The 22,541-nt window shown below is 38.9% G+C and overlaps 1 protein-coding gene across 4 annotated transcripts in view; it reads right to left on the bottom strand.

Annotated features, from left to right (window-relative positions):
* Positions 1–22,541, bottom strand: part of PCBP4 (poly(rC) binding protein 4) — a 51,747-nt gene that overhangs the window by 17,819 nt on the left and 11,387 nt on the right. For 3 of the 4 annotated variants that reach the window (XM_087709209.1, XM_087709212.1, XM_087709211.1), the window contains exons 2-8: positions 9,339–9,507; positions 8,779–8,802; positions 8,657–8,689; positions 6,960–7,076; positions 6,109–6,240; positions 5,558–5,686; positions 4,142–4,216 (exon numbers count right to left, since the gene is read on the bottom strand). In XM_087709209.1, the coding sequence (XP_087565335.1) occupies positions 4,142–4,216; positions 5,558–5,686; positions 6,109–6,240; positions 6,960–7,076; positions 8,657–8,689; positions 8,779–8,802; positions 9,339–9,449 (621 nt within the window). In that variant the 5' untranslated portion in view covers positions 9,450–9,507. Of the gene's footprint in view, positions 1–4,141; positions 4,217–5,557; positions 5,687–6,108; positions 6,241–6,959; positions 7,077–8,656; positions 8,690–8,778; positions 8,803–9,338; positions 9,508–10,920; positions 10,996–22,541 lie in introns of those variants that run through there. The other variant, XM_087709210.1, reaches the window with a different exon arrangement.

Raw genomic sequence — 22,541 nt, 5'->3', positions numbered from 1 at the left:
GAAAAGGCTTAAGAATAAAGAAAGAAAGAAAATCACAGAGAAAAGCAGGGAGGAAAAGTGACAGGTGCAGTTGCAGCAGGAAAAAAAAAAACCACAACAGCAACAAAACGAAAGTAGATATCCTGAAAATCTAGAGAACTGGACAACATTTCCCATTTGATTTTTAAAAGATACATCAGAATCCAAGCAAGCATCGCACCTGTCTGCCATTCTTTAAAGCAGAGCTGCCCCTCTGATGCTACCCTAGGTAGAGGCTCAGCCTTTCTTGCTGCTAGATAAAGACTTGGCTGCTTTAAATGGTTGCAGGCAGGTGCTGCATTTAAACCATTATGCACTCTGAAGTGCCCTTTTGGAACAGAATCCAAAGCATTGCATAGCTCTAGAAACTAATATACTCAACGATCTCTCCATTATAAAAACATTATAAAAATCAAAAGGACTCAGGAGCTGTAGAAATTTGACCAGAAGTTTTATAATCATGCAGGGACATCTGGGTAGTTTTGTCTCTTGAACACATAACATTCAACATACTAGTACAAAAAATACATTTTGTAAGGACTAGCCAAAACAAAAGCTTGATTGAATGGCCTGAGAAATGCAACAAGTCTTTTCATTTACAAAAAAAAAAAAGGCCATTTCCATATCTAATGTGTTAAGGTTTTAGTTTGTTCAATTCACACAATATTCTCCTCTTATAATCTATTTTATCTGAGCTGAAATGTAAATGAGATGCTCTGAGTTTAAAATTCAGAAGAGTTAAGTACTACTATATATTATTTTAAAATGGACATCCACACCATTACACCTTTACAATTAATGCTGATTGTTACCAAGAAAAGTTGAATATATATCAGTGCTTTGTCACTGGCTAAGACTAAGTCACCCTCATTCATTTTACTAAGAGCATTTACGTTTATGCAGTAGTAATTTGATTTATGCAGCCATTCAGCATTTTTGTGCATCAACTCAGACATCCTTGGCTAGCTAGTAAATATGTTTTAATTTTTAAACAGTAGTTAATGTTTCTCAGTTGTACTGCAGTATAAAAAGTTATTAAAGTTAATACTGTGTGCATTATGATCATCAGTGTAGAACAGTGCAAGAAAAAACAAAAAATGATGGATTTTGTTCAAAATTTTAGTGAAGTCTCACTGAAATCCCTCTAAACTGACTTACTATAATATATTAATTTCTGTTTTTTCTCCCTTATAGGTTCAGATGGCAATCCTGTCAGGGAGAAATTGAAATTATGATACTTCAGAATCTGCAGTATATTGTCAACTAGCTGATAATCTGGTTTGTCCAGGTATTTATTTATAGGGGGGGAAATGCCAGACCAAACGTAATTTCTAATGTTGGATTTTCCCCCTTACCAGAAGAAGCCCTCTTGTGGAGTACTATGAAGCCGTTACCATGGCAACTCCACTGTGCTGTACAGTAGAAGCCATTTTAAGGAATAACAGGCTGTAGATTAACAGAACACACACTCCGAGGGGTGTTAGGGGTGTCTTACCCCCACCACAGTATTTGTTTCCAGAGAGTAAGTCATCTGTATACCAAGTTTGGTTAAAATTGTTCCAGGTGTTCCAGGGTTATGCTGGAACACACACACACAACCATTTATATAGAGAGATTGTGTTGTGGCCCGGCAGGAGCCGTTATAGCTGCCGCCAGACTCCGACAGCGAGGGGGCTTATGAGTCGGTCTCAGAGGAGGACCATGGACAGGGTGTCAACTCTGAGCAGGGCGAGGAGAGACTGGTTGGCCACCAGGTGGCGGCGGAGCCTTGGATTGGGAGTGTTCAGGGAAACACTTGTGAGTTGTTGCAGGATGCACCCTGTCGAAGGGTTACTCGACGGAAGGAACAACTGAGTATTTACAGGAGATGATTGCGAGCAGCTGTTGCTCATTGGGATCCTCTCCTGAGTATAAAGGGAACTGTTTGTGCCACGCCCTGGTTGCAGGAGTCAACGTTCACGTTCTCGTTCATGTTCATGATTCAGAGAAACCAATTTGGATAAGTGGTTTGCTGTGAGAAGCTTGTTTGCATTGCCTAGGTTTGTAGTAATTGCTGCCAGAGAGTTTATCTATTTGTTTATTTTGGGCTTTCGTTCCTGGACGGAGAAGGGGGGATCAGAACAGATTGTTATTATTCAGCTTTGATGAAGAACGTTTTTCTTCCTCTTTTATGGCTCATTCTGCTTTTATTTGGCTCTTATTAGCAGTTAGCTTGTACTAAGATCTCAATGCTGGTATAAGAAGGAAATGGCTTATGGGTACCATCCGTTAGGGACCTATCTTCCCTGCCGTGGTCTAATCCTAACTGTAAACCCTAATCCTAACCCTTATGAAACATTATTTCTCTCAATTATTAGATTAGCTCCATCCATGATAATCCGGAACTCCCTCAAGACCCGGTTATCACTCCTGGGACTCTAAATAAATGAACAGATAAAACCTGAAGTTGACGTTGACAAACTTGATTGTATTTCTCTCCCTTTCTCCCTCCCCCCCTCTCAAATTCTAAAACCACTCCTTAAACCTCACTCTTCAATCAGAATCTCTTACTAAGAATGGCTTGTCCTGACTTATAGAGAAACAAGAAATGATTGCTCAGTGCATGGTCAGCTTCTCTCACTCCAGGGACTGCTGAGAATCACTGGAGTTCCTTTCAGGATGCTCAAATTAAAGAAAATCCTTTTGTGGTCTTCAAGGCAAACAATATGTCATTTATTTAATTTATATGCTGCCCATTTCCCTCTATGATCAAACATAAATAAGATCTTAGGTATTTTCATCAACTCTGGACTCTTTTTGGTTAGATTCTTTTAATGATACAGGAATACATGGGAAGTTGGCATGCTGCAAACAAAGCACCATGTAGGAGAAGGAACGGCAGAACTTGGAGGCGGAGTTAAAAGAGGGATCAGCCTACAATCCCTATGTAGCCACAAACGAAGTTCCAAATCTCCTTCGAAACTCTTTTGACCCTTATATAACTCTAACCAGGTGCACATCAGTTAGTTGAAATTTTTGTACACAGATATTTTTGCAGTAAATCAGCTTAACTGTGTGAACCTTGTTTTTCATGCCTGACAAACAGTTTCTAGCATATTCTTCATTTACAAGAAAATATCACAGTCCCAGAAGATAAAAATGTATCCAGTGGTTTCTTTGGAAGCACGCCCACCAATGCAAAAAAAAAATATATTAAGTGGTGGAGAGCATTATTGGGGTTAACACAGTGGTGAAATTCCAATGTTTTTACTGCAGGTTCTGTGGGCATGGCTTGGTGGATGTGGTGCGGCCTGGTGGGTGTGGCTTGGTAGGCGTGGCAAGGGAAAGATACTGTAAAATCTCCATTCCCACCCCACTCTGAGGCCAGCCAAAGGTAGCATTTACCAGTTCTCTAAATTACTCAAAATTTCCGCTACCAGTTCTCTGAACTACTCAAAATTCCCGCTACTGGTTCTCCAGAACCTCCCAAAACCTGCTAGATTTCACCTTGGGTTAACACTAGGAGAAGATAGCAACCAGAGGTGGGAGTCTGCTGGTTTGCTCCAGATCAGGCGAACTGGTAGTGGCAGAGGTGGGAGGCTCCGCCCACCCACTTCTGTGCAGAAACATTGCGCGAGCATGCACGAACGAACCAGTAGTAAAATAAATTGAAACCCACCACTGATAGCAACCTTGCGAGTTTGTCTGCCAGGAAATGTTTTATAGCTGGTGACCTCCACTATTGCACACATATTGTAAACAGGCAAGCTGCTCCTCCCAATAGTGTATTACTACCGCTTTCAAATAATGGCAATCCAGATTCCAGTTATGCTGGGAGTATTATCTACATCAGGCAGAAGCTGGTTTGGATACTTCATTCCCCTTTTCCATCATTTTCCCACTGCTGCAGCTAATATTCCTACTGATCTTTCTCCACATTCCCAACACATTCCTACTGGCCTGCTCAACCTCTTCTTAGTACTGTCTCACCATCCTGCCTTTCATTCCCAGTGTTTTCTTGTTGGCCCATCCAACTCCCATCTTTCGAACCTCTTCCCATTAATGCTATCTTAACAGGGGAACCCAATGCCTCTTTATGTCTTGGCAAAATGATCTACTGATAGTTTATTTAAAGGTCTCTTACCTGATTGGCTGACAGAAGAACCGGTCCCAAGGACAAGCTGGGATGGTAAGGAATAGTGGCACCTTTTGGGGGTGACTGGAGGAAATCAGAAGGAAGTATCACTGCACAATTATATCTTTCTGTACCCCAAGCTGCTTTCTGATGCCAACAGGCACTGCCTTCTCTCATACAACAGGCATTCTGGCATTACATCAAGAGGGGATATTTTTAGCTAACTCCCATTTGGTTATGCTGAGTAATATCAGACATGGGCAGGATATGAAAAGTAAAAGATCACCTTTGATCATGTTTAGTCTCTTGCCCCTATTTAGACAATTAAAGGAAGAGACTACAAGAGAGTAAGAAAGGTTGCTACTTATTCTATATCCTTTGGGAAGGAAATTGACCCGGCTATCCAGCAAATTGGAGATTTTGATGAATCAAAACTATTCCAAGATTTCGGCTATGGAAATCATCTTCCCCTGTGCAATCAAGGTGGGAGAAGTCTCCCAGGCAAACAACTCAGAAAGGGAGCACCGGATTGGTGTTCAGAAGATGAGGCATTGCTGAGAAAGATTCCTGCCTGAAATCCTAAAGCACAGTATCTAGAGGAAGGTACTTGATATTTAACTCATTTAAATGTCTGACTCAACAGTTATGTAAATGCCCTTTTTTGCTTGCTTGCTTGTTTGCTTTCCTAAGAAATAGGTCTGGCAGCTGAAAATAGGACTTAACAGTAATGTGCTTGAGGTATACTTAAATCTTTCTTTATAGACCATCTGATCAATCAAATTGCTACCCCCAATAGAAAAGAAAGGTTCTGGAATGACCATCTTTTCTCCTTAGAGTAGAAAAGCAGCTAGACAGCGGGCATGCTTTCCTTCCTTCCTTCCATTCATCCTTCCTTCTCTCCTTCCCTCAAATTTACCGTATTTTCCCCAAAATAAGACCTAACTGGAAAATATGCCCTAGCTTGATTTTTTCAGGATGCTTGTAATACAAGCCCTGTCCCAAAAATAAGCCCCAGTTAAAATCGTCAGACACATTTAGTACCATATTTCCTCAAAAATGAGACCTAACCAGAAAATTAGCCCTAATGCATCTTTTCAAGCAAAAAATTAATATAAGACTTGGTCTTATTTTCGGGGAAATACAGTAGCTGTTCATCTTACAGCCAACTCTGGGCAACTCACAATACACATGCATTACTGCCACCGTTGTTCATTTAAAATTATATCTGCAATGGAGGGGGAGGTTTTTTTTGTATCCACAGTGGCCAAACAGGAAGAAAAAAAATCAGAATGGCACTCCAAACGGATAAAAGGTTTTGAAGTACCCAAGGAGTGCCTCTGAACTCAAAGTCCCAAAGTCCCACTTCTCCACAAAGGAGCAGAGTGTTATCCTCGCCCGACACATGAGAGCAAACAAAAGCTGTACCTCCAGTATAACTGCACAGATCTGTCGCACACACTGGATGATGGCATCTGGTACCCCAGAAACGGTTACAGCCCTTTCAGTGGAATTGGGCAGAAGGTCTCCAGCCACCTGGACCTGAGCACCTGTTGTCTGGAATGAACAAATGCTCTGTTTTTCTCAGCAGCCTCTACTTACATGGAGCTGCGTCAAGAACATTTTGTAATCCCGTGAGATTATTATGGCATTGTTGAAGGAGCTAATTTATTCAGAGATCTAAATGCTTCCTGTGATACCCCTTCCCCGACATAGCTATGACTTCTCATACAAACAAAATATTTCATTTGACTTTCACAAAGAAATGCAAATGAAAAAAAAAGTTGTCAATTTACTTTCAGTTTTTATTTAACAAGAAAGAAGTGTGCAAGCCGGCTTTTGAGATTTAAGCCATTCGCTCTGGGAGTATTCACATCAATAGCAATGAAACTAGAAAGGAAAAAAGTTAAGGCACAAAAAAATAAAGAAAGTAACAGTAATGCTCAAGTGAACAAGATACGATGATTGAAGTTCTCTACCTCTCGGATTTCCTTTATTTTGGCTCCAGCTTTGCCAATGAGTGAGCCACACTGGCTAGCTGGGATGACCAGCCTCAGTGTTACGGGTGGTTTGGAGATGGTGCCTCCGTTGGTTGCTCCATTTCCCAAATCCTGAAATAAAAGAATTTGTATTCAATTCAAGTGCAAAGGGATTCTTTCAAAGCCACTTTTAGTTATTATTATTATGCAGCATTTTGTGTTAGTACTCCCCTTATAGGATAAAAATAAATAAATAAATCCTAAGTATCTAGTTCTTCTAATTTCTAAGATCAACTGTTTGATAGTATCCAGATTTTTTTTTTTTGCATGCTGCATTCCTAATAATATTCTGTCTTGGTTTTTTTAAAGCAGAGATACAATTTGGTGAGATATAAATACAGTGACATTGCCCCCACTGGCTTTAATTACGGTTGTTTGGAATTCCTAGGAAAACTTAAACTATATATACCAAGAGAAATACATTACGATAAATGGCTGTTTAACCTTAATCCTTTAACGAGATACAGTACGTGCCAGAAAATTATCAAGACCTTTCCTGATTCAAAACACCACTACAAAATCAATGTTCTCATAAATAAATTGCACGACTCTTCCTTCTTTTTGGCAGGAACGGTATGAAATCTCACCATTTGATCATAGACGCAACAGCCATTGTAAGCTCTCAATAACTAGACATGGTTTATATGGCCAATGCCAGCTTTCGCTGGAAAGCTTCTAGCTTTATTGGAAAACTGATAGATATTTTTAGTGCTACAATATACTTAATGTGAGCAAGTAAGACGTGCTCTCTGGGAGCAACATGCAGCAGACAGAGACTGGGGCTACTTCACCTCCTCCAGCTTGAAGGCAATCATGGAAACAGCTCTGAAAACAGCATCCGTGGAACCTGTAATGGTAGTGATCCTCTCAGGGCAGGACCCTTCTGAGATGGTAATCCGGGCAGTGCTCTGAAGACACAGCAAAGCAGGAATAATCATGGAAAATACGTTTTAAGTTTTCTAATTGTTTATAGAACGCTTCTATCAAGCACACAAAATGTTTCATAAACATCCCAATAGTCTGCCAAGTTAGCTGGCTGCTATCTGCATACTGAAGATGTGGCTGAGAAACAGAAGAGATAGGCCCTGTCTGTTTGGGGAGTCTAGTCTGAATTTAAATTAGAAGCAAGGACTTCACGGCTCACATCTCTTTTTCTCATCCCTGCATTTCTCTGAGAGGTATCTGCTAGTGTCGTGGTTAAGGCAGCAGGCTAGAAACCATGAGGCTGTGAATTTTCTTCCCACCTTGGGCACAAAGTCACCTTAGGCCACTCTCTTTCTCTCAGCCCTAAGAAGGAGACAAGGGCAAACACTTCTGAAAAATCTTGCTGAAAAAACTGCAAGGACTTGTCCAGGAAATCCCTAAAAATTGGACACAACTGAACAGAATAAAAATAAATCTGCTACTTGAGAATCCTCATTTCAAGAGAGGATAAATTCAAACATCAATGGTTTTCATACCTATAGTATACTCTTACTATTATTGCATCATAGAATGTAGTAATATATTTAATACAGATAATAACTTCTGTTTCATTTCTATTTTTCAGTCCTGTTCTCATGAAGACTTTTGCATTGTATGCGTTAAGCTAGATTAGTACTGAAATAAAACTGGCACATCCAACAATGTCAGTTAATTGTCAATAAAGACATGATGCAAAGCTTCAAAAAAATGGCACAGCAATGTTGGAAGGAAAGAGCACCATCATTGAGCAGGTTCATACAGTATAGTATTAAAGCATCTCTGAGGATTCTGTAGAGATTCTCAGTCATTCAGGTCATGCTTGTCCCAAAGGTGCTTTTTCAGGAGGCAACTGGACTTCCTTGTTTTTTCTTTGAAGATGTTTTACTTCTCATCTAAGAAGCTTCTTCAGCTCTGACAGGATAGTGGGAATAGTTGTCTGCAAGGAATATAAATCCTTCCATTCCACACTATTCTGTCAGAGCTGAAGAAGCTTCTTGGATGAGAAGCGAAACGCCTTCAAAGAAAAAACAAGATAGTCCAGTTGCCTCCTGAAAAAGCACCTTTGGGACACCACTGAGGGTAGAAATACTGACCTTATCTAGTAGTGTTTAAGTTTATTCAATCACAATGAAGAACTAGAGGGAAGTGTATTCATTATTTCAGAATCTACTTTAGAATAATTATGAATTACATTTAGAAAAATAGTGACTACAAGTAGGTTGATCCTGCTTTCTGTCTCTCCATATTTTCATACTTTCATACTTTCCTCTTGATCTTCATTCTGCCTCCCTACTTTCTCCCAACAGATTTTTGCTTTTCGCTTAGCAATTCATCCAGCTAGAGCTATCAAGTAGATAGCTTCTTCCCACCCTTAGCAACTTTAATATAAGTGGATTTCAACTCCCAGATTGGTTAGCTGGGGAATTCTGGGAGTTGAAGTCCACACATTTTTAAATTGCTGAATTTGAGAAACACTGGAATAGCAGATCACCTGTATTTGGCCAATTTCCCCCATGATGCCTACCTGTTCTCGTATCTTCTTCACAGTCTCTCCTTTCTGTAGGATTAAGGACAATAAAGACAATTAGTCTTAGAATGTAGAGGAAAGGAATTTTGAAAGCACAGAGTGACCTACATTGATCTTACCTTGCCTATGATACTGCCAACTTCCTGCAGAGACAAGAGAAATGGAGTTAGAAGAGATACCCGAATCTGAAAGAGTCTAGCAATGCCTGAACACATATTTTTGGCTGGAAAATGAGGAAGCAATCACACACACCTTCTCAAAAAAGAAAATAAAGGTCATTCATGATTTGACAAATTGAATGAAAGGGTTATTCTTCCTTTCATGATCATTCTTTTTCTTCTCAATCACTATTAGATCTTTTTAAAAAAACTTAATGTTGAATTTGTATTAATCTTGTCACTTTGGCAATTTAACCCACTATTTTGCTTTAACTAATTAATTCATGACCGCACCTCAAACATCCCTGCAGAGTACTAAAAAAGCATATTCTAGGTTGGAGAGAATATTTCAAACTCCCATGCGAATTTGGAACAGTACTATAGCACACCACTTTAATATTGGGATGTGCAAAATAACACTTCCCTGCCATTCAAGTGACCATTCTGCCCCATGCAAGATTTGTTACTGACTATGAAGAGACCAAAACTGAAGCCTAATATGGCAGTTCTAATCTACTTACCTTTCCATGCATAAGCATCCGGAGAGTGAGAGTAATGCTGAGTTCCGTTTCATCCAATCCGTTATCTGAGCCACTCATCCTATCTGGTGATGCCACGCTGTAGGAATGCATGGATTTGCTTCTAAGGAAAATCAACACCCTGGCCTAGAAGGTGTTGAAGTCGGCAAATCTGCAAATGGACGAAGAAAAATAATTTCAAAAAGTTTCATATGGTACCTTGCTTGTAAATCAGCCCCTTAAGTTGGAGAGGTAGGGGTGATTAGTATTGTATTGATTTATTGTTTATAAAATGTACTGGCCACCCATGTTACTATAGGGTAACTCTGGGAGGCTTACTGTTACTTCTTAGTTAAAGCGTTAACATGTTGAAATCAAACCTTACAACCAAAGACACATGGGGAGGGTGGGTGCGGAGTGGGGAGAGAGATGGGATCTCTTATTACTCAATCAATCACCTCTTTGCGCTGATCCCACACTGGGGCCCCAAGCCTACTGGCAAATTTTCTTACAAAATGATAGGCAGGTTGGGGCCAACCTCACATCAGAGGGAAAGATGTTCCAGAGGGCAGGAGCAACAACAGAGAAGGCCCTCCTCCTGGACCATGCCAGCCGGAATACTCGGGCTGACGGGACCATAGCATGCCTCCTCTGCCGGTACGAGTGTAATGGGCTAATCCTAATGGTGTCAGGTTCGGGTTAATGTCAGAGTTCCAAGTAACACCCCCAATGAAAGAAGACTCTTGAGTTTCCTCAAAGTTCCATTTTATTAGAGATGCCATATTGGCACATCTGAGAAAACCCGAATCTGAAAGCTTCCAGGTTTTCCCCACCCAAACCAAAGTTCAATTCCCTGCCCAGCACCCACATGTCCATCACATGGTCGAATCAGGCACCGTCCCAACTGGAGATGTTTCTCAGTCACACCACTCCAGTTGCAGGGCAAGGTGTCTTTGACTCTCTGAGAAAGGAATGTTATTTGGACTATATATCTCCCATACCCCATATAATCCCCCCTCCCATTTTCCCCCAGCATTAATTGTGGCAGGCCTGAAGGCCCAATGCAAAAGATGGCTTCCAGGCCTGACAAATGGGATGAGAAGTAACCCGGACCCATGCCATAAAGTATGGCCTTTAAGGTGATCACCAACACCTTGAATTGTACCCAGAAGCAGACTAGTAATCAGTGCAGCTCGCGGAGCAGTGTTATTGTAGGAGCCATTCTGGGGGGGGGCAAAACTATCTACGCTGCCACTCTGCATCAGCTATAGCTTCCAAATGCTCTTCAAGGGTAGCCCTATGTAGAGTACATTACAATAGTCCAGTTGTGAGATGACTAGGGACTGAATGACTGAGTGCAGGGAATCCTGCTCCAGGACAGACTGCAACTGGCACACAACACCAAGTTGTGCAAAGGCTCTCCTAGCCATGATCACCACCTGTTCCTTCAACAGGAGTCGCAAATCCAGGAGAACCCCCAAGTTGCAGACTGTGTCTTTCTGGAGCAGTGCCACCCCATCCAGAGTCAAATATGATAAAGTCCCGGATTCCAGAACCCTGCAAACCCAAAGCCATTTGGTCTTACCAGGGTTCAGTCAAATGTTAGTAAGAAGAGGTTGGCTTTTATGCAACATCCCTTGATACTTCTGCTTCAGAGCATCTGGAAATGGTGCTGAAGGGAAACATCCCATAAGCAAATATGGCTTATTTAGCCATTAGGAAGGAGAAAACGAATGGAAACACACCAGTATCTAAATCTGATCTGTGAAATATTATAATCCATGTACATCAAAAACAATACACAGTAGTGAAGCCAACTGCAGGGTGAATAGTCATGGAGGTCACATTTATTTAAGTTCATACATATGGAATTGCATTCATCCACCAACACATATTTACCAACCTATCAGGTATACAGGTAGCAGTCACAAATATGGTTGTTTGGTTTTGACCTCATATGGTATGTGAATACAGATATAATTTGTAAAACATGCTTTATGACTTGGCATTATGGATGAACCATGTCACTTCGCTTTTTTTCTACAAACCATGTCCAGAATAGCTGTTTATACAAGTAGGACAAGTTTTTACTCCAAATGTACCTTGAAGAGGAAGAGTCTATAGAATTGTTTGTATCTGCAGATGGATCAGGAAAGGTTGATTATGAGGATAGTCTCATTCTTATGTGCAGCTCAACCATTCCTTCCTATCCTCCTTGCTCCAGAAATAATATTGACCTATCTATGCCTCCCTGATAGGAAAGGAATGGTAATTTTTCATATGAAGTTATGAAGTTAAACTGTGGACAATAGATCTAAAGATACATTTCCTCCTTGATTGAGATCCTTCTTTTCCCGGGTACCATCCACGTATAAAAACCAAAGCAGAAGAAACTGATGATTCTGGTTAGCAATGAGAGCCCCCACAAAAAGATTTTAAATTTATGATTGCAAGTGTTTCCTATATGCACAAATCTCTACTTAGATAAGATGGCACTTGGCTCCAGATATCTATCATAACTCAATGACAAAAATCAAGTGACCTGTTTATTGATATATCAGCTTTATGCTGAGGTCTTCCAGATGTATTGCAGTTCAACTTCTATAATCCCTCTGCTGACCATGCTATCTGGGGAATTATAAGAGGCGCCAGGTTGGAAGAAGATTAATATAAATGCATAGATGATAGACATACAGAAAGGAACAACTATATGCCTTCAGTTTCAGCTTTACCAAAAATGATTGTTATGAGCAATGGCCTGAAAAAAGAATTTATATATTGCAAAGATTGCAAAGATTCCTAGTGGTTGTCTCATCTCATCTCATCTTTGTCCAAATACTTTTATGTATCATATTGGAGTTATGCATGGCTAACTCTATTGCCATGTCACAGATGGATCTCACAACAATGGTATTACAATTGCACAGCCCTTAGTTGCAAGGCAATGCTGGATATTTATTCTTTTCTCAAAATACTTATCTTGCTTTGTCTTTCTAAGACATCAGAATCTCCACAAATATTTTTGTCTCACTTTAAGAATAAGTATTTCTCTCTCTCTCTCTCTCTCTCTCTCTCTCTCTCTCTCTCTCTCTCTCTCTCTCTCTCTCTCTCTCTGTATGTGTGTGTGTGTAGATATATCTATATATCTATATGTCTGTCTGTCTGTCTGTCTGTCTGTCTGTCTATCTATCTATCTATCTATCTATCTATCTATCTATCTATCTATCTATCTATCTATCTATCTATCTATCTATCTATCTCAAAAACTTCCCTTAAATTCAATTTACAGGATACACTGAATACAAGTAAATGCTGGGGAGAGGCTGTTAAGAGAGAGAAAAAACATTTGCAGAGATTGATGTAGGTTTTGGCATGGAATCAAGAAATGGTACTCTTTTTTTCTTCACTATTTCTTTACAGCTTAATGGAAGGCATTGGAAGAGCTGCTAAGTGGTCATCTTTCATATATTTGATTGCTTGCTAATGCTTAGTGATTTTTCTTCCAGTGGCCCCAGCCAAGCACGCCTACCAACAAGGGTGGGGCATCGGCCAATGTTCTGCTGCTGTAGATGAGAAAACCGTTTGTCAACTGCAATATGGCTAGCAAGAGGGAGAAAGATCTGAACTGCTACAGAAAGGCCCCTTAAGAGGCTCAGTCCAGTAGTGCTTGCTGTTAGGAAAACTGATGCTACTTCAGAGATTGATGCCGTCTGTCTGTCTGGGTGCCTGTCTGCTTCCACATGATCAATACATAAATAGGGAAATATTACCAATTTACTCAAAGTCTTGGCAGTCATCTGGAATTTGGGATGTATGTGTGTAGTGTGTACAAAGTATGGTTCAAAAACTTTTTTTTCCTTTTGGAAACATCCTATATAATATCAGGGCAGAGAGTAAGAAAAAAGAGAGAGAAAGAGAGAGAGAGGAAAAAAAGAGAGGAGGGGGGAGGAAAAAGAGACTGCAGAAGGACAAAAGATTTAGCATTTCTCCAGTCTGTGTGCTCAACCACAACAAAGCAACCAAGGGCTTAAAAATAGGACTGGGTATATGATAAAGGGCTATTTTGAAACCCCTGGCCTCAGAAACAATCTGGTTTGACATTACAGGATTCTCCATATGACAATATACAGACAAAAACCCTCCCAAAGAAATTGTTTCAGAATAAATCCTTTTGGGATTGGCCCTGTGAATCAGATCTCCAGAAATACAGTATGAATGTCATAATAAATAACAGTAAACGGTAGTAGATTTAGCCACATTAACGGAGTGTCTCTCAGACAAATAACAAGCACTACGATGCTGAGCTAACTCCAGATGGCCTCGGATTAGAAGAAACAGCCATGCTGGCTCAGGTCAAGGCAGCAGAACTGATAATGAGATGCCCTTGGGGAGTTTGTAAGTGAAACCACCTGAGTCCCATAATGCTCTTCTCTTTTCTTATTGCATCAACTGCTATGCTGGGGCCATCACGTAAAACTATTAAGGCTAGTAACAGTTGGTCTTAACTTTTATGAATCTCCCTCTTAATCCTTTCAGAAGTGGGTGGACGGACAGACGGATGGACGGAGGTACGGATGGATGATGTTACATTTAGAAGAGTGTTTCTTAAACTTGTCTCTGAACCTTTTCCCACTTTTAAAAATTGTGGAGGACTCCCCCAAAGAACTTTTGATTATATTTATTGATATTTATTATATTAAGAAATTAAATTTGACACATTCACTCTCCTGTAACTTCTCACCATTGTTTGATGGGATTTTAATATTATATTTTTCAATGTGGGCTGGCAATAATTCTGATTTCACAGATCCCTGAGGATATCTTGGGGGACTGCTAAGGGTTCTAGGATCAAACTGAAGAAACACTGATCTAGAAATAGCAAAATCCATGAGGAAGCATTGCTTTAATCTGCTCCGAATTTCCTATCATTCAGCTCAATTGAATGACCCATATCAAGTTCAATGAGAGTAGGAAAAAAAAACCCTTTCTATTCACTTACTGATTGGATTGCATTTCATATGCCTTTCTCATACCCCTTCCCCATTATCTCTTTTCTAAACTACTGATTGATCTTGATGCTCGCTCCTAATTTTGCAACTGAGACCTCCAACCGTCCTGTGATTTAGAATAAGTAGAATAAATCTGCTTATTTGTTTATTTCTGAGTTCAAAAAAAGGTCTTATAGGGCTTCCTATGCTCATAAGATAGTATACAGAAAATACTCCAAGTCATAATGATGTGAAAGTTCCTTAAATTAAAACCACATAACATCATCTTAAAGTGAGTTGTTACAATCAGTCAAGCATTGAAATTACTTAGGAGGAAGTACAATGCAGAGAATCAGACTGCAAAGTAAATTAATTGTTTGAATTCAAATGTACTGAGCTGTCATCTTGTTTTAAAGCAGAGCTTTTATTTTTAAAGACATCTCCCTTTTCTTAGAAATACTTCCTGCCAAGCTCAGAAAGACTAAGGTCTCATTATCTTTTTTAAAAGCACTTGAAAAACCCTTTACATGTATTTATCTGCAAAGGAGATAGGTTACAATTAATGCTGTAGTACTATTATAGCCTTTGTATAGATCATAATATCTCTGTATTTTTACATTTAATCTCTATGTTTAAAGTAATACGCCATTACAGTCTTTTCGTAAATCCAAGGATACATTTATAAAATGTGTAATAATATCAGTTTTTAGTAGACCTTGTAAAGCTGGCATTTTTTTTACTTGTTTTGTCTTACAAGCTTCATTCTGTTCGGGAGCTTTAGAAATGGTAACAAATATTTATAGAAGAAAGTGAAAAAAAGGGGTCATTTATTTGCCCATTTAGCTGGCCACTTGCAAACCTTTAGGGTTTTTTTATACTAAGAAGTCTTAATTAGAAGTTCAGAATGAGATGTCTTTTGCTACTTGCCTTTTGCTGGTGAATATTCTGAGAATTTTTATTAATTTACTATCATAATTTACTGCAAACCTAATAAATCATTCGGAGAAGGAACAATTAAAAACCTTCATAGACGTCATCTCTACAATACTGATATACGGAAATAAAATGGGAAAATTACAGGATCCAGCTTAGGTCTTTGGGGACATGGCACAAGCTAGATAAAAACAGCTTGGATTTTTAATCCTGATAAACAAATATCAGGTGAAGAGAGCAATATTAATGAAAGTGGCTGATATTATAGTTCACCTGTCAATCAAACCCTGGTTTTCCACTACTAATCTATCTCTCAAATGAGTATATGTATTAGTCACATTCATATTTTATATTTTTAGACATAAATTTAAAAGGGACTTTTAGAGATAACAGGATGTCAATTGATATTTATTTTGCATTCTTTCCTTCCCCCACTTGATCTTCACAATTCACAATTCTGCAAAACAGATGAAGCTAAAAAGTGTTTCAGATGATCAGCTGAGGGTCCTGGTTTACTAAGGTTCACTTGATCCAGTTCCCTCTCTTTCTGATCCAATAATCTATTTACTAACTATTTCTAGTATCTTCAGAACGATCTTTATTTTCTGGATATACATGCTTATTCCCACAGGAGCATAGGAAGAAAATAATACGTATTGTTTTTAATTATTTTCTTTAATTATCATAGAAATTGTTTAATTGCACTGCTAAGTGCATGCATACAATAACAGTTTACAGTTTGCAAGAAAGAGTGTGCATTTGGGGAAAGGAGAACATTATAATGGATAATGAAATAGGTTCTTAGATTATGACTTGGCTAGTAGTCAGTTTCTGCTGAAAGAGGCTAAAAATACAACTATATTAAAGAAGATACACTATCCGTAGTGGTGCATAGTTCTTATAATGTAAGCAAAAGATGAAATCTTTGATCAAGAAAGAAGAGAAGTGGCACACAAATTAAGAACTGGGACATCAAGAGGACTCTTTTCATACATCAGATTTTCTCCATGCTCCTGTTTATTGGGCTACTGCTTTCAATGAACAAATATTAAATGAAGCAAAGTTTACAGTAAGTGTGTGCGTGGTGAAGACTCTGATCTAGGCAAAAGAATAGCTGCAAAAATTTGCATGGCCATGAGATTATTTCTTTTCTGCCATCTAATGGGTGCCCTGATTTTTGCAGATTAGATCTTGAATGAGATGCCAAACTTAATAATGAATGTACTGAACAGAACATTTCTCCATTATTAAAAGCTAAATTAAAAAATAGCCTCACCACCACGGTCTCACAAATAGCCATTGCGCAAGGAGATTAATTAGTGAAGGTTCTGAGAGTTTTGTGTGCCTTGAATACTATTCATTTCAAAGAATACTAACTTTTATAATTATGGGAAGGGTGACTACATTTGCTTCTTATGGTATGGGAATTCTGGCCCCTAATGTAGCCACTGCATTTGTTTTCCACTGTTTGCGATCAAAGTCCCTATCAAAGATATCAGAGATTGGAATCTGGAAAAGGATATTCTTACAGTATTTGCAGGAACAACTTATCCCCTGAAATCAGGTGTGCTTCCACCCTCATATTGTTTAGAATAATAGTTAACAATTTTCTTCTGGACACCATTTGGTCTGGAAAGATATACATATCAACAGCCAAGGTCTTTTTTTTTACAATGCATTATTTATATAGTTTTTGTTTTATATATTGTAGACCATGTAGATTTGTATGAATGGAGTCATATTAAGGATGGTCAAAAAACGAAATGAAGTAGTCTTAATAATGCAATTCCACTCAAGAACAGGCAGACAAAGATAACCCGCTTCTATCTTTACTTCTCTTTTTTGGGGGGTGTTATAAATAGTTTCAAAAAGTCCTCAGTAAACAAGAGCAAGAATCTCATCTTTTTTTTTTTTTGCAGAGAATGCTTTCTGACAATCCACATCCATCAAGAAAGCTGGCAAGAGGGGGGTGCTCTGATGTGAGTACACCCTACTGCGGGCTTCCCTCCTGGGAATCAACTTGATCCTGAAGTGACCTCCCTCCCCCCACCCCAATTGTTTGGAAACTTGCTTAGACCTGGCAAGTTTGAAAAGCCTTGGGGACTGAAGATGACATGGAATACATTATCTTGTCTTAGGTCAGAAGTGGTGCTGTGCTTGGTGGAATGGATTTGTTACCAAGTTTATTAGTATTTTGCAAGTCACGCTATTGTTCGACTTTGGGAGCTGCTTAGGGCCAGCCATAAAAGTCACCATGATAAATAGATGGCTAATGTGTGTGTTTTTTCAGGATATAGTCATTACTTCTTTCTTTGTTTATTATGGAAGCAACTTCAGGCGGTTTACAATCAATTAAAAACAATAGGATAAAACATTTAAAAATTTTAAAATAATAAATATTACCGCCAAGGTTGAGTTTAATATGTACAAGAAGTTGGTTTAAGTTTTCTATCCCTGTGCAGAGGAGCTTCCCTCTTTCCAAGTTGCACCACAAAAGAACTAGATTGTTGCTCAACCAAGAAAGTAGAAAATCATCTGATGGCTAGACCAGATGTACGAGTGGTGATAAATTTCTCATCCCTTTCTCCTAATTATCCCCATTATTTCCAAATTCTTGATCAAGGTTTAAAGTAAGTAATAGGAAATTACTTGATGAGCTATTTGAGGGTTAGTGAATACAGTAGAGAAATCACAGGAAGAAAAGAAACAAATGGAAGTGTTTGGAATGCCTTGTGGATGTAAGAAAATGTTGGGGCTGTTCACTCCCTACCTCCTAAACAAATATTTTATGGTTACTATGAGTGCTGGTAAAGTTGAGTTTCTTTATATCAGGTTCTAACCCTAACTGTGCCCTCTAATTTGTCAGATTCCCATCTCTCTCATTTAAGCTGTTCTATAGTCATGTGTATTTTTTACAGAAGTAAAGCAAGTGTCAAAAGTCATGTTCACATATTTGTAGAAAATAAGATTTCAGACGTTGCAAACTAAAGACTCACCATGCACACGGTCCTATTACATCCTTTTGTTTGAAACTATTTATATTAAAATTGCACTAATGTAATTCTTACTCTTTAATTGAAAATATGACTTTTGCTAATTTCTATGCAGAAATAAAAACTTTGCCACTCTATCAGGTAGGAAGCAGGGGTAAGATAAATGATGGAAAGGCAATATAGAAGTTTTACTTTTTTTAAAAAAATGTTGTTTATGTACATTACTGTTTAACACAATGGTATGCATTTTTATTGACTTTATCCATTTGCTAAATTTATGCCGGGAGGCTACTCTAGGGAACTTTCATAGAGTTCATTCCCAAACAAAAATGCATAGAAATACTGTTTTAGAATTACACTGAAAGATAATGAAGAAATGCAATAAACATATGTATATTTATTTGGTTCCATTTATGCTACATTTCCCCCCCCCCCAACTCCCATTTTTACAGCCATCTTCAATACAATATATAATTTAGACTGCAGATGTGTTCCCACTGGAAATATTATATGATAAACTAGCTTGTAACCTCTGACATATATTTTCCTATGTTTGCCATTCTTTTGCTTCTGAATTTGTGAATATATCATTTGCAAGATATATACTAGGAGCACCAAAGATTAGTCTGCATACATTTTCTCTATGCCTCTATTTCCTTTTCATTTCAGGTTGGCACTACCATTAATAGACAAGACTGGTGCTTTGCCAGGTGGAAGATGGCAATGGATGGACTTGAATGTGCCCAAGTGCTGGATCTGCTTGTATCTTCAGAGATGGGAGCTCACATCCCTGCTCATGCTGGCAAGTGAAATTTTAGCCTAAAAGAAATTAGTACACATGGATGCCAAATAATTTTCCAAATCAATCTGTGATAAGGCTTCCCCATGTCTACTTAGCCTTTTGTTGCTGTTTTTATTGGTTTTGCATGAAATGAATTCATTCCTCAATCTTAGTTCCCTCCTTCTATCTTCTCTGTGGAAAAACCTTCCCCATTCCAAAACATCTATGCTCAATGCATGTTTACCTGCTAATCCACATTTAAACCAGTACTGCCCTCTATGTAACCTTTGCCATGCTGTCTCAATCCCAATCTTACTCCTCACACTCTGGCACACTCTGGACAATGTACTTCCCACCTTGACCTGATTTCATAGATAACGTTTTTTCTGGGGAACTAGGGATTCCAAAGCTTTGGGTTGGTGATTATGATGATTTCCTCTTTGATTACCTAAGATAAATAATATTAAATCCCTCCCGAAAATCCAAAAGTAAAGCAGGATGAAAATGCTAGTTAACCCTGGGATGAGGCGAGAAGGCAACAGCTGTGTAAATGCAACCATGGTCACCACCTCCCTTCTGATCTCTCAGCTGTCCCAGGCGGCAACTGTCTTATCAAAGAGTTTTAAGGGGCTTACTTAGACTCCACTGCCTTTATTCTTGCCTGGCAGATTGAGTGTCAGAAAAACCTGGGGCTTTGTTTGGAAGGACAAGTTGTGGCAGGCTGGACAACTATAGTCAAACCATCAGACTTCTTCTACCTTCTAAAGAAGGGAGCCAGCATGCCACTCCTATGGGGTAAGACTTTAGAAAAAGGATTAGAAAAGTGAAGTCATGGGGTGGGGGCACAGAGCCATGGAGAGAAGGATAGAGGTACCATTGCTTCCAGACACAAGTTTGGTCGCAGAAGCGCAAGTCTTACTTTGCTTCTCCTTCAGCAGACACAGACAGGAACACACACACACCCCCCAAATGAAGAGAAAGATCCCATTTGTAGCCTACTAATTTTTTAAAAAAATGAGATGTTGGTTTTCCTCCCTTTGTTTATAGAGTCCATATTTTAAAGAACAAACACATTTTAATGTGCAATTGGCTATATAGTGTGTGGGTTTTGTGTTTTCTGGCTCAATATCACCCAGGTGGTTTTTCATGCCTAAGGCAGGATCAGAGCTCATGGTCTCCCGATTTAGTGTAGCGTAGTGCCTTAACCACTACACCAAACATATATAAATACATTAAAATTTAAAAACCATTCTTATCCCTCTGTTTCTGTCTTCCCCAATCTCCTATCCTCTACCAGAGAGCTGAGGGTTTGAGGGTTCTGCATAGGATCTTGCTATTCCTAGCACTGCTCTCTTCTGAACACGAGAGCTCAGATGTTCTTCCTGGGATCTGTTGGAGTCACTTTAGTCTAGGCTTAGGAGTCACAGTCCTGAGTGTTCCTACCATGACTGTAACCACTTCAGTCTTTATGCTCCACATCTTGTCTAGTTCTTCCTTCAAACCCTGGTACTTCTCCAGCTTCTCACACTCCTTCCTGATGTGGCCAGTGCTTCAATACTATCTTTCAGCCTAATCCTTTGCCGTTACTGGAAAGGGCTGGATTAAATGTGCAGATAATTTCAGCAAGTTAATTCTTCAGTTATTTTTGTTTCGTTTGCTTTGGTATTATGATGATTAATTAATTAAATGGGTATATGCTATTTTAAATTTGTTTTTGTATATTGTTTTCTCTGCATTTCTTTTTTTTTTAAATGGCCAAGTTCACTTTTAATTTTACAAATAACAATCACAAATGGGACAACTGACTTACTTCAAAAAGGATTCGAATATATTTTGAACCTCCAGTGTTGTTCTTCCAGAGGAACATTACAAAACGAAATGCTTGTATTTTTATCAAGGTCAGTGCAAACTATTTCTCGTGCAATAGCAAAAATCATTACTGTACAACTTCCCACAAATTCTGTAGGAAAAAACGGGCTAGGGGTGTGAATGCTTTGTGGTAACGCCCCTGGAATGCAAGTGGGAAAGGTCAGGGTTGTGATATTATGGGATCTATGCTGTGATGTCACAATTTCATAGTTTTTTGGCATTGCAGTTTGTAGTAAATACCTATGATCAACTCTAATTTACTTGGCAACATATAATCAGTAAATATTTGCGTAGCTTTCAAAAAATAAGGACAATAGTTAGTTGGATACATTCCTGGTGATAAGCCTTTTGATCGATCATAGAATCGCTTTTCTTTAAATGTTAGATTTTATATAAATAAAGTTATGCTCTCAGTCAGAGGAATTACTGGCAGCTAGGCTATATTTATGAAGTTTTTTTCAGGTATGTTTCTACATAAGTGGCTATTACCATTAAACCCTTTCTCAAGTTTCTATTTCCCAGGAGAAATCAAACCTTTGTTAAATTTCATGATGATTTTATTAATAATTTATTTCAAAGAAAAAACTATGACATTTAATTTTGTGTCTTTAACACAGGATGAGAAATCGTCTATTTCAGATGATGTTTTGAGCCAAATCAAACCACCTTGGACTATTATTTAAAATATTGTGATCAAAATGCTATGCAATTTTTATATGTGTTGTCACTGTGTCACTATGTAAATTTGCATATATGTTTCCTTCTTATCAGATATTTGGATTTCTAATGTTGTTGGTAATAATTTAGTTATATATATATATATAATCATTTTTTTGGTGATAAATAAATGAAGGGAGACTAGTATAGATCTATTTCTAGCTATTTAGCTCTCATCAGCTAGCCACACCCTTATCGGCTGAGCAAGGGGAATAGTTAGATGTTTTGTCAAGGCACCTGGTATACCCAAATATGGGAGGTAGTATACTGCTTCCCTTTTGCCTTTCAGCTCATTAAAATTATATATATATATAATTTTATTGCATTCCACTATTATGCATTTTTATTCAAAAATTTGACACTGATCCAAGGGAGGCAGGCTGCTGGATTGCAGCATTATATGATAAAACTTGTCTGGACTGGGTCAAGCAGAAGCATGCTTGCTTACCAAATTAAGCCTCTTGTTTTGCAAAAAATGGTAAAAACAGTCAATGGAGATTATGCTATTGCCCAGCAAAGGGGTCATATCTAGTCAATTAATGTTTAAAAATTAAGCAGGGCCAAAGGCAATAACATTAGATGAAAGACGCCAAGAATCCTAGGGCTACAGTCTAGACCAGGGATGTCAAACTCAAGGCCCGCGGGGTGCTTAGATCTGGCCCATGAGGCTGCCCTGGAAACAGTGAAGAACTGGTGCGCGGTGCCCCTTCCAGAGCTCAGGAGGGCCACATTGGCAGAGGATTGCAGAAGGCTGTCACAGCTGAATACGGAGCTTGGGAGCCCGTTTTCCCTGGTAGAGTGCTCGGGTCACCACAGGCGCCACTGCAGGCGCCACCACCCCAAGGTCAAACACAACCTTGATACAGCCCTCAATGAAATTGTGTTCGACATCCCTGGTCTAGACCATGAAGCTGAAAGAAAACAC

Source organism: Thamnophis sirtalis, unplaced genomic scaffold (assembly GCF_051295495.1).
Source record: "Thamnophis sirtalis isolate CommonGarterSnake01/CBP01778 unplaced genomic scaffold, rThaSir2_p1.2 scaffold_3, whole genome shotgun sequence".
NCBI lineage: Eukaryota > Metazoa > Chordata > Lepidosauria > Squamata > Natricidae > Thamnophis > Thamnophis sirtalis.
This window is presented reverse-complemented; position numbering and strand designations above follow the sequence as displayed.